We start from the raw sequence: 17,959 nt of genomic DNA on the forward strand, positions 1-17,959 counted from the left end.
TTCTTTTTTTTCCCCTTAATCTTTATCTTATTAAATACAAAATGTCATCTTTTAGTTTCCCTTAATTTTACGCATCATTGTGACTGGGCGGCACCTAGCGGTCAGAGTCGGACACTGCAGAAATCGAAACTCCGAAGGGCGGGGCGAACTTCACACACTTCGGCGCACTTCGGCTCTTTTCGTGCTCTGCATTGTACGTCATTGGTTGACGTCGCTTTTGGGCCCCGCCCCTCTCCCTCCCCTCCTGCAAACCGTTAAGACGCCATTTTGTTTTTATCCGTAGTTTGCGATTACTGCCGACATTCAGTCAAAGAAAACACTACTACCACCTCCCCTAAAGGTAAGCCAACACAAAATGTTTAACAGCATGACGGCGCAAATGCAGTTTCGCTAATAAAACGCGCAATTTATAGCTTGTAACACGGGTTGGTTAAATTAGCTAGCTGGGCCCTGCTAGGTGAATGGGTAGCTATCTAGCTAGCTTGCTAACAAAAAAAAAGAAAAAAAAAGACGCACGTCGTTGGAGCATTTGCAGTCCTTAATAGGTAAATGGGAATGACATTTTAATGCTCTGCTTGTTGTTGCCCAGACTTGATTTAGCAATATCAACATGAGCGGATGTCGTATTTTCATCGGCCGGCTCAGTCCCTCGGCCAGAGAGAAGGATGTGGAGAGGTTCTTCAAGGGATACGGCCGCATCCGAGACATTGACCTGAAGAGGGGCTTTGGTTTTGTGGTGAGTCACATCACTGGACTGGAAATGCATTAATTTAGCTCATGTTCTTTGAAATAAAGGAAAAAACCCCTCATGTACGTAATTCGATTCTGTCCATCTCAATCAGTATTGATGTCAAGGCTCTTGTAATGTTAGACCTACATTTTGTTTTCTGGCACACCCAGTGGCATAAAAAAAAAAACAAAAAAAAACGCTGGGTGTGCCAGAAAACATCGTAGAGGTGTTTTCTGCATGCCAACGATGCCAATAGGACAATTAAATATTGATAAAAACACACCGGGACTTGTCTGAACCACATCAGTACCTTTTCTGCACAGGTAGAGCTCGAGTTAAATGAATCTGCATCCAACAATTTCAAAATGATGTGCAGAAAACGTTGATGCACATTTATTGCAATGAATAATCACATTTTTATAGATGGCCCTTCACCGTGGGTGAGTTATTTTGTGCTCAGGTGCATTTCCTTTCCTTTAATTGGTGATTTGATGTCATTAAAATGTGCAAATAAATGTTAAAAGTTTATAAAATGTTGGAAGTCAAGCCTAGAAGAAGTAGCACTGCTATAATGTTTGATAAAATGTGTTGTATATAATGGCAAATCGTAGGATTCTCAGTCATCCAGGTCATGGTTTATCCAAAAAACAAAAGCAACTGGACTTGTAGAGTTTTGAGAATATTTTCGTCCAAGTCGCTTCTTCAGTTTTAAGGGACTGGTGGGAGATTGAGTTTTTTACTCACAGATTTTCCTATTTAAACCTCAGCTTCCCACCAGTCCCAGATGCCTTTTTTGTTAAACGCCTTTTGGAAATCGTGGGATAAAACGTGGCCATAACAGTTGCTGTGTGTGTGTGTCTGTGTCTGTGCGCACGTAGGAGTTCGACGACCCCAGAGACGCAGAAGACGCCGTCTATGAGCTCGACGGCAAAGAGCTGTGCAACGAAAGGTGGGGCGCATGTCCTCTGTGTTAAATGTGGCGCGCGATAGAGTCGGGACGTTGTGGGACGGATTCACTCACCTGCTCCGTGTCCGTCAATACCAGGGTGACCATCGAGCACGCCCGCGTCCGTCTGCGCGGCGGCCGAGGCAGAGGCGGTAGCGGCGGAGGAGGAGGCGGACGTTTCTCCGATCGCTATGGCCGAGGCTCCCAGAACAGTCGGAGGTAAAGCGTTCACGCCGACGCAGGTGTTATTGCGTAATTTAATCCGAATGAAGAAGGGGGCGCCGTGGAAATACGTTTTTTAATAGCTCAGTGCTACACGGTGAAAGGCCATTAGTTAGATTGTTGTTGTTGTTAATGTCAGTGACCCGGTTTATTTCTAATGCATTTAGTGGCCTGCAGGCTGGAAATTTAATTAAAATGCAACACGAGCCTTGAGTTTACTGCAGAGTTGGTTGACGGTCACTGCAAGATTAAAGGACGCCTGGATATGGAAGCATTTCTGTGCCATTAGTTTGAATTTCAAAAATAAATTCATGTTAAATTTTGACCAGGGAGAAGCAGTTGATGCATGTTTCTGTTGAGGCCGTTTGTTTTTATATGATTTTTGTTTTTGTAAACTGATTTTATTTTGAAATTCATACCCGTAATGCAGTGAAGTTATAGTTTGCTGTTTTCTTTTTTATTCCCCAGTCGAAACCCTCCTCCGATGCGCACGGAGAATCGTCTTATCGTGGAGAACTTGTCCTCTCGCGTCAGTTGGCAGGTCAGTATTTCCACATGTTTGTTTATGCACAACAAGCCTATTAAAAACCACCAACCAACAGTGTGCCTCCAACAATATACATATACTGATGTAGAAATGCTGCTAAAAAAAACACAATTCTGTTTCTGATCATTTTGTAATCTTTACATGTATCAGTATTCTGTGAATGAGTTAAACCCAAATTGTTCTTTTATATGATAAGTAAATAATCTGCATCTCATGCAGCATTTAAGTAATGACTCACAGAGCAGTAACAACAACAACAAGACACTTAATTTGTTCCTGTTTTCAAAATTTTAACCAATTCTTCACCCCTTTATTTGCCAGCCTGACTGTTGTGTCATATGGAAGAGCTCGCTTATGGTGGAGTTAACCCCTTCTGGGTCCTTCTGTCTGGGTTGAGCCTGTGGTGTCAGACTCCTAGTTGATGCCTGCTGGTCATGTGAGCGCTTCGCTCCGCACTAGAGGCGCTGGCGGCCCCTTCGCTCGCTCGCAACGCCCCGATGTGTGGTTGAGAGCGAGAGAGAGGAAACAGAGAGTTGGCAGAGAGAAAGCAGAGGAAAGAGCGAGAGTCGATGGTGATGGTGGTGGCGTATTGATCGATGGTTCGTTAATTTGAGGGGCTTCGATCGATCGATATCCCCCCCTCCCTTCCCCCCTCTGGTGTTCCCGCACATCGCGAGCGAGAGAGTGAGTGAATTCCTCCCAGGTGCCCATGGATATAATCTGCTGTTATCCCGGTTATGGTGGGCTCGGAGAGCCTGCGGCCCACCCCCAAAGGGTTTCGCTCTCAGGTAGTAGTTTCCTCTCTTCCACCCTGTTCACTCTCTTTACTGAGGTGGGGTGCCGAGGCAGGGGTGGTCCCGGCGCGGAGCCCTGTGCCCTCCTTGTCAGGGAAAATGGGGCTCTTAGTGCCTATCGCTGCCCAGGCGGCGCCACTGCTGTTCAGTTCATTCAGATGATGTTCATCTCTCTGTAGTGATAACGAGCAGTGGGCCCAAGGACCTCTAAGCTGTTCAGTAAAAAAGCACCAGTCAAACATATCTACATTGACTTAAAACATTTTCTATTTTAGCATTATTATTTTTTTCATTTTTTTACATATATATATATATATATTTATAAATTGGGAGAACTGGCTGGTTGAACAGATCTTGACGTTCTTGAACTCCTTCTCTTTATCTGCTGTAGCCTGTGTAGTCCTTTCAGAGAATCTAACCTTTTCTCTTTTTTGGGTAAAATCAGTGCAGTTTATGTCTTGAGCCTGTGCTTGTGCCCAACCCGAGCCTCTCCGTACATTGACCGATGTTTACGTGTGTAGGACTTGAAAGATTTCATGAGACAAGCTGGAGAGGTGACATTTGCAGACGCACATCGACCCAAACTCAACGAAGGGTGAGACCATCTTCTCTGTTAGCGTTAAAAAAAACAATATCTGTATTACAAACGAAACCAAGTTACTAACTTATTATGTTTGTTTTGTTTTGTTTTTTCCAGAGTGGTTGAGTTTGCTTCTTACAGTGATCTGAAAAACGCTCTTGAGAAACTGTCTGGAAAGGAAATCAATGGCAGGAAAATCAAGCTCATTGAAGCAGCTAAGAAGAGGTGAGTTGAAACTTAATACAGTGTCAGTACATTTAAAAAACGTTAACATTTATATTCAAGATGATTCTCTTAACGAAATAATTTTATTTGAAATCCTTGTAGCTGGTTTGATGGATTTATTTTATTTTTAGATTCGCTGCTGGAACTTAACCACAGCTACTCATTTCAAAACAGTTACATAAAAACCAAAACAAACAAGACGCCTGCTCAAAACTTGGTTCAATTGACTTTAGATTTACTGAGTTAACATGATACAAATCGGAAATAAATATCAGCGTATTACAGTGAGATTTTATTTTTTTATACCTGCTGGGTAAATAACAAATTTAAGCTTTTTCTTGAAAGAAAAAAGGGTAGTTTATTCCATGTGTTTTCTGTTTTAAAGTGGTTCTACATTAGGGCAACAACAAAACAATACATTTATAGAATAAAATAGATGTTTATCCCATTGTCTCAATTCTTCTTCCCCTCAGGTCGAGAAGTCGTTCGCGGTCCGAGAGCTCCTCCCGCTCGCGGTCCCGTTCCCGCGGTCGCTCCCCATCGCGCTCCCCCCGACGCTCCCGCAGCCCGGCCAAGGCCCACAACCGCTCCCGCTCCCGCAGCGGCTCCCCCGGCGGCGGGAACTCGTCCCCCAACCCCAAATCAAAGGATGCCGCCAAGCGCTCCTCCAAGATGAGTAAGTCCGCCACTCCACCTTCCCCTCCGCCCGCCCAGAGAGCCTCCATGTCCCGCTCACGCTCCCGTTCACGCTCCCGCTCCCGTTCCCCTTCTACTGACAGCCAGCGCTAAAAGAAGCCGTTTACCTTTTTTTTGGTTTTGTTTTTGTTTTTTTTGAGGGGGGAGGGATTGACTTGTTTCGTCGCCAGTAGAAGGTTTTTTTTGGGAGTTTCACACTGGAGCTCTCGTGTCCTTTTCTCAAAGCCAAGACGAGAGAGTTTTTTCTTTGAGTAAAGTTTTCCACATTTGCCCCGTTATCATTGAGTTGGATATTTTATTTTTTTTGTTTCATAAGGGAACATTCAAATTACATCCACAAATTACCCCCTCCTCTCCCTCTATTTACTCAACCATTCTGAGCCCGTATGTATGATACCTCCACGCGTGGATGAATGAAATCATCCGGCCTCTACCATTTCTTCTCTGGCGTCTTTATCACTGTTAATGGGCCTGTACATGAATCTCTAGGCTTGGAAAGACTTCTGAGTTCCCGATCCTGTATTTCCAAACAGTATTAGGGGGCTTTTGATAAAGTCACGTGACCACTTTCTTTGTGAAACTTTAGCTCGTCGATGGAAAAAAAAACTTTGGATTTTTTTGTCTGTGTCGCTCATGTTTTTCCAAAGCCCTTTAACCTCTGGCCCCGATATTTTTGAACCTACTGTACAAAAGTAGCACAGCTATAACTTTGGATGCTTGCATGTGCTTTTGTTTGATGAGAAATTATTAAACATATTTGTGCTTAAGGCTCAAATAACGAACCTCCATTTCAGCCGACGGCCGCTGTATCAGGAAAGAGAGGCTGTGCAGTTAAGTTCATTTCTAGATGAGACGGGATGAAGTCAACTCTTTAATTTTTGCAGTGGTGTTCCTTAAGAGTATGCGGTTACTTCTAGCATTGTATTGTTTTTGTTTGTTTGTTTGTTTTTTTATTTTTGTTTTCTTTTTGTATGATTAAAGGGTTTGTGTACAGATTGCATTTAAATGTAATTCCAAGAATACTTGTTGGTACTGTGACTGATGTTGATGAATGTGTTGACAGGAGTTTGGAAAAAAACACATTTTTGTACATGAGGATTTTATTTTCAGTGATTTTAAACAAAGAAAAAGGAAGAAAAAACACATACATGGATGTGGATGTTTGTATGGTGTAGGAAGACAATAGACTTAACCAATAAATCCATTTTAAATAAAAAAAAAATGAATTTTGTTTTTGTAATGGAACGAATGCCGCACAGTTCAGGAGAAATGACTAAATATGTTCCCTGCAGTTACACCCCTGTCTATATCTGATATACCTGATTATATCGAGGGGCTCTGAAGCCTCTCGGGTCTGAGTTCACGTTTAGAAGAAATGAAATATGGTTGGAGGTCCGACTCTCATGCGTTCCCTGTAGAGGCATCTCTCAGCTTGTCCTCAGTGGAGGCTGGATGGTGATAGATCTCTGCAGGTCAGACAAACAAGTGCATTACAAATACAAACAATAAAAGCTGCTCAATGTGTGGAGAAATACTGGATTTATAATAAAATATTTATTAGCTTCCCCTTGGATTCAAAGTGAGGATGTTTTTTTAACTACACATCTACTTTTTCAGACGTACGCTACATTAAAGCAATGGGTTTATTTCAGCTGTTAGTCTGGTGTTGGTGCTTTTTTTCCTGACAAGATAAGTCAATTATCGTGCCTTTTATTAATTAATGTTTCAACTCCGTGCACACACATGTAAAACTGGCCTGTTCCATTTATTTGAGTGAAAGTCATGATTCTCTATTATTTAAAAGTCTCACCAGGAAAGTTGTGATGTGCTGAATAAGACCAAAGTTATTAATATCAAGTACATCGGCTTTACATGTCTAAATGGCTTCTCTGAAAAGGAGGAATTTGATTCCAGTGATTAAAGTACAGACATCACACTTCAAATCTCATCTGTGAACAGTTTCTTTTTTTCAAATGTCATAATAAATTGATCATTTTTTGGGCTTTTGCACCTTTTTATAATCCACAAGAGATTGATAAAATAAACATTAGAAAGCTGGATTTTCTCATTCTAGTATTCACCTTACAGTTATTTAATTTATCATCCGGAAACTGATCATACCAGTCAAAAGTCTGGACACACCGAGAGGAGACACGATATTTTTGTTTAATTAATGCTACACTCTGCTCTATCTCCACCGGTTAACAAGTAAATTTGTCATGCATTGCATCTGGTAATCACCATTATGTCACCAACACGCATCAACATTCATAATAACTACCAAAAATGACAGAATTAATCCTTGAAAACACAGTTATTTGATGTGCATGTCAGTGTTTTAGTTTAGTTTTGCCCAAGTTCCATCCACTAACATAGAGGAGCAACATATGAGTATATGTACTGCAGCCTCCAGCCACCAGGGGGAGCTCTACTTGCTTTGGCTTCACTTTTGAAGAGCTGTTCCATACTGTCTTATGGAACCTGTGAAATTATTGCTTAATTATTATTATCACCAACATGCATCAACATTCATAATAGCTACCAAAAACTATCCGAAAATAACAGAAACCATCCTTGAAAAAACAGTTATTTGATGTGCATGTCAGTATTTTAGTTTAGTTTCGCTCAAGTTCCATCCATTAACATATAGGAGCAATATATGAGTATATGTACTGCAGCCTCCAGCCACCAGGGGGAGCTCTACTTGCTTTGGCTTCACTTTTGAAGAGACGTTCCATACTGTTTTATGGAACCTGTCAAATTATTACTTAATTATTATTATTACTAAACAGGGGCGGAATATTCCAAGTTCAACTCTGGCCTCTCAGGATGAAAAGGAGTCCGGTAAAAGTGCAAATTAATATTTTTCTTGTCCAAAAAAAAAAAAAAAAGAAAAGAAAAAAGTGTCTTTGTGAACCCACCGTTTTCTTTCTTCGTGAACCTTTTGTAACACCTGAACAAAACGATGAGCAGCAGCCCCTCCACCAGCTGTAGGACCGCGTACCCGACGGGGAACATGAACATGGGCCCCATCAGTTCCGGGGGGAAGGCCAGCTTCAATATGGTGGCGCACAGCTGCGTGTTCTGGCACCCGGTCTCCACAGCGACCGTCCTCCGCTCTCTGAGCCCGGTGGGAGACGGACAGACTCGTGAATCACGGCGTTATGAACCGGTATATACAGATATAGACTGACTGGCTGACTGACTTACCGCTGGCTGAGCCTGAAGACGGAGGAGATGATGTAGCCGAAGGCGAAGCCGATGACGGGCATGAGGGCGGCGATGGCCAAGAGAGAAGGAGACATTATGCTTAGGAAGTCGTCTCTCGCCCAAATGATCATAATGATGGCAATCACCAGGAAAGATATCGCTATCAGGGCGAGGCCTACCTGAGAGCGACACGACGGGAAACAAAATCTGACTTCATTATTAAGTTATGATCCTCGGCATTTATAGGTGGGAGTGGATAATTGTCAGCAATGGAGGGTATGCATTGACGGGAGGCCACGCCCCCTGAGTGGCAAAAACATGGTGAAATGCATCAGTAAATACAACGCGACCGGGAATAATGAGGATTATCAGATCAAATTAAGGACAAGTGGACTCGACAATGATCCATACGAACTAGTATGGATTTGGAAACGTGGATTAGCCTCAGTTTCAGTTAGTTTTAGATCATTTCAGTTACGATAAATGTAGCTAAATAAAAGATGCTAACGCTAAGAGATGTCCTGAGAAGTAACGCTAGCCATACAATACTGTAGCGTCTGGAGTGATTGCAAATATTCCGTTTATTGTTTTGTTCCGTTATTTATTGTTGAACTTAAGTGTTTTTCACCTACCTACTATATGTGTTCTATATTAAACTAAGCCTAGTGCTATTTATAAATATACATTATTATCATTTTGCATTCAATATTGAGCTACCCCTTATCCCTTTACTAAAATATGTTTGATTTATGGTCATGTGTATTTAAAGAAATTTAAATTTGTGGGGGAAATTAAAAAAAATACATAAAAAATGTATAATCAACCAAAGGTTTTGGGTTTGGGTCACCTCCGCAGACCCTGTACAGTACATGATTTTTGCTTCCATAAATCCTCCCAAGCATTGCTATGTATTAATCCTTTACAACATTCACTTCATCCTTTGGAGACATAAATCAGCTTAATTACATAAAAACTAAACCCACATGTTCAAGGACTTCAGACTTGATGCTTTTGATCATTTCATTGGAGTTGCTGAATCCTTAATGAACAACAAAAGACATGTGTGGGAAGTATGGGTGTCTTAATAATGGCTGCCTTCCTTTTATGGGAGTTGTGGCGTCCTGTGACACTAAATGGAAGCAAGGCATCGTTAATTTTCACCTTTCCCAACTCACGAGTTTCACGGGAACCCTCTAACCTTCTTGATGATCTTGGCGTACTGCGGCCTGAAGTGGTTGATGAGGATGCCGATGCCGCAGGGTACCAGGATCATGACCAGCGAGATCATGATGTTGGCGTAAGGCACGGCGTTCTGCAGGTTGGGGAAGCCCTTGCAGTAGAGGAAGAGCAGCAGAGGCATCATGCCCAGAGCCAGCAGCGTGGAGCAGGAAGTCATCACAATGCTGAAGGGGTGAGAACAAAACTCACTTAGACAGAATTTCACTCGCTTTGTTTCCTCAGCTGGTTGCAATTTATTGGTTTTCCCTGGAAAAAAGGAGTTGGGGTTGTTTGGGCGCTCCAGGGAGTTTGTGTTCCAGATCCCTTTTATTTTGGCTGTACTTGTAGCTCTGCAGCACACACACATGAATCATCTTCAAGATTTATTACAGACAAGGAATAAAACAGGAAATAAGATGATTAAGTAGTGTTACTGGTAACCCCTCATAATCTCTCTATAATTAATCTGAGGAGGATATGATTTAACAGTGTTAAACATCTGTGAGATCGAAGCCTCTAGAGGTCGCCAGTGAGGCTCCATCGACTGTATAAAGACGGATCAACATGTCCCCACTTCCTTGTATTGGCCAAACGGGAGCTATTTTCCTGTGGATATGGGTGGCGCCTGAGTCTGATTATTATGGTCCAAGAGTGGAGCCACAATATCGATAACCCAACCACACTTGCTCCAGACTCACTTGTATTTTGCTTTAATTAATACTACTTCTCTACCTCCATCAATTACAAGGAAATGTTATACCGCTTTCACACTGAAAATAATGCGTTGCTGACTCGCTTCAGTGAGGTTTCACACTGCAAGGTAAGCAATGGACAGCACGGACGCCAGTGAGTCGTGTTAGCGTTGTTGTTTCGTGCATTGCAATTTTGTCCCATTTTGCAAAGTATCCAAACCCGTAGTATACAAATGTAAAAAAAAAAAATCTCTGCCCTTCAGAGATCAGTCTTGGGGTTCTCAACAGGAAGACTGATGTTATGGGAGTAGACCAAAACTTTGCTTTGTCTTGAGGTCTGAGCGAGCAGCTCTCGCAGCCCTGGAGCTTCTACAATGACAGTCTGAACAGTCAGTGCGTTTACATGCAGAGCTTAATCGAGCTATACTCAAAATTCGACTTTCTCACTACAGTCCTTGTCCCAGTTTACATGCAGCGCAAGTAAATTGAGTAACTGTTCTCCTCTTCCACACTAGGTGGTGATACGTGTCTTTTCAGCGGGATAATACCACATTAATACGGCCCGATTTCCGGTTGCCCTATTACGTGATATAATAAACAAAAGTCATTCATGCGGCGGACCGGCATTTCAAACAACAACCAGATGGATAATAGTACATTTTTTAATCTCATGCGTAATGTTCGCGCTACTTCTGGTGCAAGTAAGATCTGCGCTATCCCTCAGACGGTTTTTCTAGCAGCTCCGTTTCTCTTCTTCTTCTTCTACGACTGGCTTTCTTGATTTGGTTTTGTTCCGGGGTCACGCACCAGTGCAGCAGTTGTGGAGCATGCGCACACGCATTATCCGATCAATACTACGATTAAACCGTAACATGTTTACATGCACTTAAGTTCTCCTGTTATAATCCGATTAAGGCAATAATTAGTTTTTTTCACGTGCATGTAAACGTACTGAGTGACAAAATCAGAACATTTATCCACGTGATCGGGTAATTTATCAGGACTAACCCTAACCCTTTCACGCTGTAGACGAGCCGAGGCGCTTAAAAGAAAGGTACTTTGGATTATACACTGGATTTATTTAAGTATTTATTTATTTTTTCCAACTGTCAAAGTCCTACGGCACCTTTTCACGAAGCGTTTGGCATGGCAACTAATGTTTGTTTGCCATGATGTCAAATCCTGTTTGTATAACTGACTCAAACGAAACTTATCTGAAAAATTTACACTTGAATATGCACACAGCAAAACCAGCATACCCGAATCAACACCGTCAGAGTTAATCTCAACATTTTTAAAGTGTTTATATGGGACCACCCCAGAAAGTCTTACTTTTTGAAATGTTGGTATGTGAACACTCCCAAAGTACTTGTGTTTTTATATATTTATATATTTTTTTAGCCTTTAATGGAAAGCACAGGGAAGGAAGAGAGGAAATAGGATGCAGAGAGGGGGGAATGACATGCAGGAGGACTCAGTGAGCTAAACCCCACCTCAAATCTACTTGTGTTGACCATACAATTGCCCTTCAATTAACATTTACTGACTTTACTGTGACTGTACAAATCAAATGTTAGCATTAGCTTGGTGTTCCGGTACAGCGCTGTATGGGACATGCGAGAACAGTCAATATTAACGTCAAACATAACATTATATACAAAAACAAATCATTGTCACTCATCAGACAGTGTTTTATCATCAGTAAAAGTCAGTCGGTAGCTCTCAAGGTGACTGTTCAGGTGTGGCTATAATAAATGGGCTGCCAATAAATTAACACCTGAGGCGTCATATCTAGGTTTTAGTGTCTGTCGTAGAAATCAAGAGTTAAATGTGATGAACTGACACTTATAGAGTTAATTCACCAACACTGCATTTTGAGTTATATATAACATATTATTATATATAACATATTTAACTCTACAAAGATTAAAATTAACATCCGAATTTTAACTCCCCAGCATTCGTTGTGCATAAACATTATATTAAATATCTAAAATGACAGAAACCATTATGTCTTTTAGTGTTTTAGTGTTTTAACATGGAGGTGGAGCGTATGACCTATACTGCAGCCAGTCACCAGGGGGAGCTCTACTTGCTTTGGCTTTTGTGCAGCTGTTCTGTCGTCCAGCTTTATTTACAGTCTATGCTCAAGACAAATCCAACAACCTTCCTGCCAGCTAACTGTTACTGGGTTTCTGGACCTCATGTTGTTCTTGCATATTGTCAGCAGACCTTTATTCTGTCTTAGTTCAAGTAATTTTGATTGCACTCGTTCAGATAAATTGTATTATAATTCCTTTTTATGTAGATAACATTGGTTGTGATCCAATTTTTTTCCCCCAAAGACACAAAACACTGGCAACAATCCTAAAGGATAACACGTTTTCTTCTTCTTCACTTATAAATCCATGCAGATGGTTTCTGTTCCGAGTGTTTTTCTACAGAAGCGGTCAATTCATCATAGTTTTAAGGATTAAACATTAATTTAAAGCATCATCTTGTTAAATATGTGCTCTTTTTTTTTTTCCATCTGCAGGGCAGAAATCTGAACATTATTTAAGTTCAAGCTTCTAGTCTTGCATCACCACAGTGCATCACCACAAATCAGAAAAGGATGTCAATGGCCAGAAAATGAATCAACGTCCTCCATGTTTTTTTGATTAATAAAATGCCGTATCATTTAAGCTGTGAATGATGTATGAGTTAATCTGTCGGTAAAATCCGTCTGAAGAGAGGAATAAAACTCATTAACTAAAGTGGAGTGAAGGTCTCTGGCTCAGACTATGAAGAGAAATGGCTCATCTTGAGAAAACGCCCTTTAAGTATATTATCATTTTCCTGGAAAACCATTTAAGTTTCGTAATATAGCTAAAACACATCATCGTCAGGCTTCCTCGGTCGACCGCTAGTTTATCTTTTCCGTTCTGGAACGCACTCCCTATTTGTCTTACTGGAAGAAAAAACGCAGTAAAGATGGTCTTTCTTCCACAATTACTGTATCTGTTTAAAAAATGTCCCAGTCTTTCTTAAAAAAGATTTTTTTCAACTCTTTAATTACTCCATTTTTGTGGGCACACAACACTCCTAGAATAATCCAAAACTATCTGGGAAGATGGGAGGACTGGCACAAATCTTTTGCTTTACTACTGGGCCTCGGCGATAAAGACTAAATACCAGAATACCCCACCTATGGGGTTTTTGCGGAAGCCCTAAGCAGCCATGTATTCGTACATTTCCTGTTTACCTGTGATAATGAGTTAATTGTCTCATTAAAGATCTCTAGATCGTTATGTAGCAAACAATTAAGTACAAAACAAACGACTGACCTTACAATAGACCTGTTTTTCATCATTTTACTACATTATACTGTTAAGGGCATCCTCCACTCAGCATGACGGAACTCTATAATTAAATATTATTAATATTAATTAATATTAATATTAAAAACAGAAGAAAAATAACTAATTATCACAGGAAAATGGAGGACATAATATGTATGAATGCATGGCCACTTAGGGCTTCCGTAGGTTTTGTTGGTCGACCTCTTGTGTCCTTTTCTTTTCTTGTTATATTGGTTTGCCTTTTTGTTTGTCCTGTTTTCACTGCTGCATGAATGCATGTACTTGTTTACTGTAAAATCCCGATAAAAAGGCATGAAAAAAAAAAAGAAATCACATCTTTAAATGAGGGATTGTCTAATAAAACGAGCGCTAATTAGCATAAAGCAGCATGCTAATGTTAAAACTCCTTTAAAGTGTCAAGAGAGCTTAGAAAGCAGCGCAAAGGCTTCAGTACCAGTGTTAACTTTTAAATTTTTCTGCACCTGAGGTTCATGTCCCCCTGCAGACCCAGAGCCAGGACGTTGGAGAGAGTTCCTCCAGGACAGCAGCCGCAGATCAGAACCGACACGGCCATTATTTCAGTCAGCTGGAACGCCTGCAACCACGCGGCAGATGTTACCGATGGCACAAACGTACAGATACGTGTTGTTTAAGTTGTCATAAACAGACCTTTTACATTCGCCGTGTGCTCATAATCTCCTATTACTTTATAATGGTACCAACCTTGGCCAAGCAAAAGGCCATGAGAGGCATGATGCCATACTGGGCCAGAACCGCGATGGCAACCCCTTTAGGTTTAACTATGTGACCCTGGGAAGAGAAGAAGTTGTGGCGTGAGCATAAATCCTGTTTATATCCTCCTTTAAAGAATAATAGTGAATCTTCAAAGAGGTCACCTTGATCTTGGACACCTCCATCGTGCATCCCAGTGAAACCATGACGAGGCACAAGGTGACTACTAAAAGGATGTTGATGGTTGTGTCCATCTGCAGCGACACAGCGAGCACGTTAACGACGCTGGAGTTGTCGGCCGTCTCGTTGAACGGGAAGCTGCCGTTCTGCCACGAATCTGGGTCCGAGATCAGATCCATGGTGCCTTCGCTGAGCAGCTGTATCTGGAAAACACACAATCCCAGAGGGAAATAGACAGAGAGAACAGGGCCAGGAGATAAGTCAGGAGAAACTGCATCACACAAAGAGCACTTTCTTTTCCTTTATCCTCGCAGAGACGTTGCTTCATCAGCGAGAGATAATCCTGTGCTTCACCTTTTGACAGAAGCTTACCCACAGATATCGATATCTGCACACAGATAACGCCGTCTGTGTATTCATGTTTAAGTCCATGTAGAGAAGTAGAGTTCATCCTCAACGTCACACCTCAACACAAATGCAGTGTAACACAGATCGACACAGGAGTGTGGTCCTGAGCGTTGGTCACTCTTAACGTGGTCAACGTACGATTTAATGTAACCAACCCCTGCAAAGTATGAATACCTTTTGCAGTATTTTTGTTTTAATTTAATTTCTTATTATTTATTTATTTTATTATTTTACTTTATTTGACTCCTTGAAAGTGTCACTTTACAGGAGCAACAGCAATAATAAAAAAAAAAAAGCGCAGCATGTGTTGTGACACATATTTTGATTCTTATTATTTATTATATTGTACTATTTTTTTGATTGCCATTCCGATTCTGATACTGTTTCCTTTAACGATTCTGATTCTGTTTCCAATTCCATTTCCAATTCCGAGTGTGATTATTAATCTGATTCTGTTTCCGATTTCAACTTTGATTCTGATTCCGATTCTGATTCTAATTCCCGTTCTGTTCCCGTTAGGATTCTTATTCAGTTTCCGATTCTGATTCTGTTTCTGTTTCCGCTTCTGATTCTTATTCAGATTCCCATTCTGCTTCCTTTAACGATTCTTATTCCAATTCCAATTCCGAGTGTGATTATTATTCTGATTCTGTTTCCCATTTCAATTTTGATTCTGATTCCGATTCAAACTCTGTTCCCATTACGATTCTTATTCTGATTCCATTTCCGATTCAGTTCCGATTCTGTTTCCAATTGTGAGTGCGATTATTATTCTGATTCCGTTTCCGATTCTTATTACGATTCTGATTCTGTTGCTGATTCTTATTTGGATTTTGATTCAGATTCTGTTCCTGATTTTTATTCGGATTTTGGTTCAGATTCTGTTCCTGATTTTTATTCGGATTTTGGTTCAGATTCTGTTCCTGATTCTTATTCCCATTGTGATTCTGATTCTGAGTGTGATCATTACACTGATTCTGTTTCTCATTCACTCTGATTCCAATTCCAATTCCAAGTCTGATTCTGTTTCCATTACCGATTCTTATTCAGTTCCCAACTCTGTTTCTGATTCTGATTCTGACTAAGGTTCTGGCTCCACACTGTCCATCTCGTTGCCATGGTTTCGGCAGGAAGGTTGCTGGTGCTGCGCGAGGTCGCCATTGTGCTGATTACAGGCGATTTCTTCACACGATCATTGATTAGAGTTCATAGTACACATTATATTGTCCCGAGAACCTTTAACCCAATTCCACATGCGCTGTATAAAAGCCTCAGTGGGAACATCTGTGTCAGCAAATTGGTTAAATGTGTAGAAAATTGAGATGATTATGATTACCTAACGCTGAAAAACTGTGAGCTGATACGACTCCGACAGCTCAAAGTCTGGCTAAAAAATGATCAATCAGATTACGGGCAGAAACATTTTAGCATCAATTACAATTTCATTTTATAACCCACATATAAGTACATTTCCAAGTAAAATAAAATAGAAGTAATTTGCCTCACTACATGCAGCCTGTTTTCATTATTTCAACACACTCACTGTGAATCCTTTGCTGGATATCTAACTGGACAATTAGTGTCTCAGAATCTGAACTTGTTTTTTTACGGTGAGTCAATTAAGTAGCTATCTCACCGTAACCCCCCCCCCCCCCCCCCCCGACATGCACACGCACACACACACCTCCAGAGCACACACACAACCACATCCTCTGTCCTGGCATGCTTGCATGCAGCGTGCAGACAAAATATTTTCACAGGATCTCATGCGTCTGTTTAGCCCTCGGTGAAAAGGAGCATGAAGGAAACGTGCAAAACGAACCGAGCTTCTCCGTAGTAAGCGTGGAGCTGTCACAGACTGACTCCTCTGCTGGGCTCTGAAGGTGAGAACTGAAAACCAGCAGAAACATGCACAAATCCCCCCACTTTCACTTTAAACCGGTCTCTCTTTGTTTTTGTTTTTCTTGGCAGCTGCTTATTTTTTTGTTTCTTTCCGTGCTTGCTTTTGTTACCTTTTAAGGACAGAGGTTTCCTTGCACAACTTCTCCTCTCTCTGCAACAAAAATCTGATCCTTGTCTGTAGTCTCTCCTTCTTCTTCCTCCCCCCCTTTTTTTTTTGTGTGTATTTTCCAGTCAGAAGCAACAAACACAAATTTCCACAGAAGTGCAGAAGTGCCACCTAGTGCACAGCGGCCTCCTGCGCCACGACAGGAGAAACATCTGCGGGCTTCAGGCTTAATTTGGAAAAAATAAAAAGGCAGAATGAGATTTTATCCGTCTGTTCGTCACAGACTGAGCTCCAGTGTGCGTTTTGTCTGGAAGAATGAACATCTGTGTGTGAGTCCTAAGAAAAGAAAAGAAAAAAAATCAACCCCTAAAGGCCGCAAATACTTTTCTTTTTCTCCGCACGCCCCCAGAGCATTGATTAGCAGACACAGACAGAAACATTAGAAATACTACAATAAAAAAACAAAGCTGAAACAAATGTGAAAGAGACACTTACACCAATCAGCCACAATATTAAAACCACCTTCCTAGTAATGTGTAGTTCTCCCTCGTGCCTCCAGAACAGTTGTGACCCATCAGAGAATAGACATGGACCTTCTGAAGGTTTTTATTGGTGGTGTGGGGGTTCTTGGGTCTTATGGGTTGAGGGGAGGGGCCTCTTTGGTGGATCATCCCGCAGCTACTTGATCAGTTTGGAATCTCGTAAATATGGAGGCCAGGCCAACACACTGTTGATGTCCGTTCATGTCCGTGAAAGTGCTCGGTCATCCAGCTCATGGAAATTTCCAAAAAAAACATTTTAAAAACTGGACTCGTAGTAGAGTTTTGAGAAGACCTTTCATCCGAGTGGCTTCTTCTGTTCTGAGGGGCTTCTCCTGTTCGTCAAACAGTTCAAATGTTTAAATACACTCTGTGTGTTTAACCCATCAGAAACTTGCTTGACTTGTTCCTGCAAACGAGCAGAAAACTGGCGCGATTGAGCAAGTTTCAACCTCAGAGGTGAAGATGAGTGGAGGAACGTCTCCTCAGAACCCCACAACTCCTACAAGTTGACCTTTTAAAGTGTTTTTGGATACGCTGTTGTTGTTCCCAAAGTGTTTTTGTGTGTTTGTCTGTGCCAGGACTGCTGTTACCAAGGAGTGTCATTGCTATGGGGTGGGGGTTCTAGTTTAGATTAGATTAGATTCAACTTTATTGTGATTACACATGCACGGATACAGAACAACAAAATGCACGTAGCATAAATAGTGTGATATAGTAGCGGTTTTATAGCATATGGACAATATGTGCAGATGAAAACCTACAGTATGTACAACCTATGGTCTGGTGTATGTGGGAAACTGGAAAACTGTGAAAGATCCTCACAAGTGCAGCTTTTAGATCTACTGATCTAGAGAAAAAAAAAAAAAAACTCCCCTATTAGATAAGAAG

At 41.2% G+C, this 17,959-nt stretch overlaps 2 protein-coding genes across 7 annotated transcripts; one reads left to right on the forward strand and one right to left on the reverse strand.

Moving 5' to 3' along the window:
• Positions 1-206: 206 nt before the first annotated feature.
• srsf5b (serine and arginine rich splicing factor 5b) lies at positions 207-5,962 on the forward strand. Its single transcript, XM_047573583.1, has 8 exons — positions 207-340; positions 590-736; positions 1,609-1,679; positions 1,776-1,895; positions 2,367-2,439; positions 3,761-3,834; positions 3,937-4,044; positions 4,518-5,962. The coding sequence occupies exons 2-8, from the start codon at positions 611-613 to the stop codon at positions 4,831-4,833; spliced, it is 888 nt and encodes a 295-aa protein (XP_047429539.1). The 5' UTR covers positions 207-340; positions 590-610; the 3' UTR covers positions 4,834-5,962.
• slc10a1 (solute carrier family 10 member 1) lies at positions 5,670-17,400 on the reverse strand. 6 transcript variants are annotated; one of them, XM_047573582.1, is made up of 10 exons: positions 17,025-17,400; positions 16,534-16,865; positions 16,344-16,411; positions 14,098-14,316; positions 13,925-14,011; positions 13,684-13,796; positions 9,149-9,353; positions 7,951-7,962; positions 7,662-7,861; positions 5,670-6,206 (listed from the first exon to the last, which is right to left on the reverse strand). In XM_047573582.1, exons 4-10 carry the CDS (start codon positions 14,290-14,292, stop codon positions 6,179-6,181), a joined length of 840 nt encoding a protein of 279 aa, XP_047429538.1. In that variant the 5' UTR covers positions 14,293-14,316; positions 16,344-16,411; positions 16,534-16,865; positions 17,025-17,400; the 3' UTR covers positions 5,670-6,178. The 6 variants fall into 6 exon arrangements, with proteins under 6 accessions (XP_047429538.1, XP_047429534.1, XP_047429533.1 ...); XM_047573578.1 differs by having other exon boundaries at positions 7,951-8,129; positions 16,534-16,755; positions 17,025-17,393; XM_047573577.1 differs by having other exon boundaries at positions 7,951-8,129; positions 17,025-17,393.
• Between the last annotated feature and the right edge of the window lie 559 nt (positions 17,401-17,959).

Source organism: Mugil cephalus, chromosome 21, assembly GCF_022458985.1.
Source record: "Mugil cephalus isolate CIBA_MC_2020 chromosome 21, CIBA_Mcephalus_1.1, whole genome shotgun sequence".
NCBI lineage: Eukaryota > Metazoa > Chordata > Actinopteri > Mugiliformes > Mugilidae > Mugil > Mugil cephalus.

Excerpts from the sequence above, each read along its gene's own strand:
- slc10a1 (XM_047573581.1), bottom strand. The coding sequence starts at position 14,292 with ATGGATCTGATCTCGGACCCAGATTCGTGGCAGAACGGCAGCTTCCCG. Across the intron at positions 8,130-9,148 it reads ACGCCAAGATCATCAAGAAG|GTAGGCCTCGCCCTGATAGC; the intron begins GTTAGAGGGTTC and ends TGTCGCTCTCAG. Across the intron at positions 6,207-7,661 it reads GTTCACGAAGAAAGAAAACG|AGATCTATCACCATCCAGCC; the intron begins GTGGGTTCACAA and ends TCTGACCTGCAG.
- srsf5b (XM_047573583.1), top strand. The coding sequence starts at position 611 with ATGAGCGGATGTCGTATTTTCATCGGCCGGCTCAGTCCCTCGGCCAGA. Across the intron at positions 1,680-1,775 it reads AAAGAGCTGTGCAACGAAAG|GGTGACCATCGAGCACGCCC; the intron begins GTGGGGCGCATG and ends CGTCAATACCAG. Across the intron at positions 1,896-2,366 it reads GGCTCCCAGAACAGTCGGAG|TCGAAACCCTCCTCCGATGC; the intron begins GTAAAGCGTTCA and ends TTTATTCCCCAG.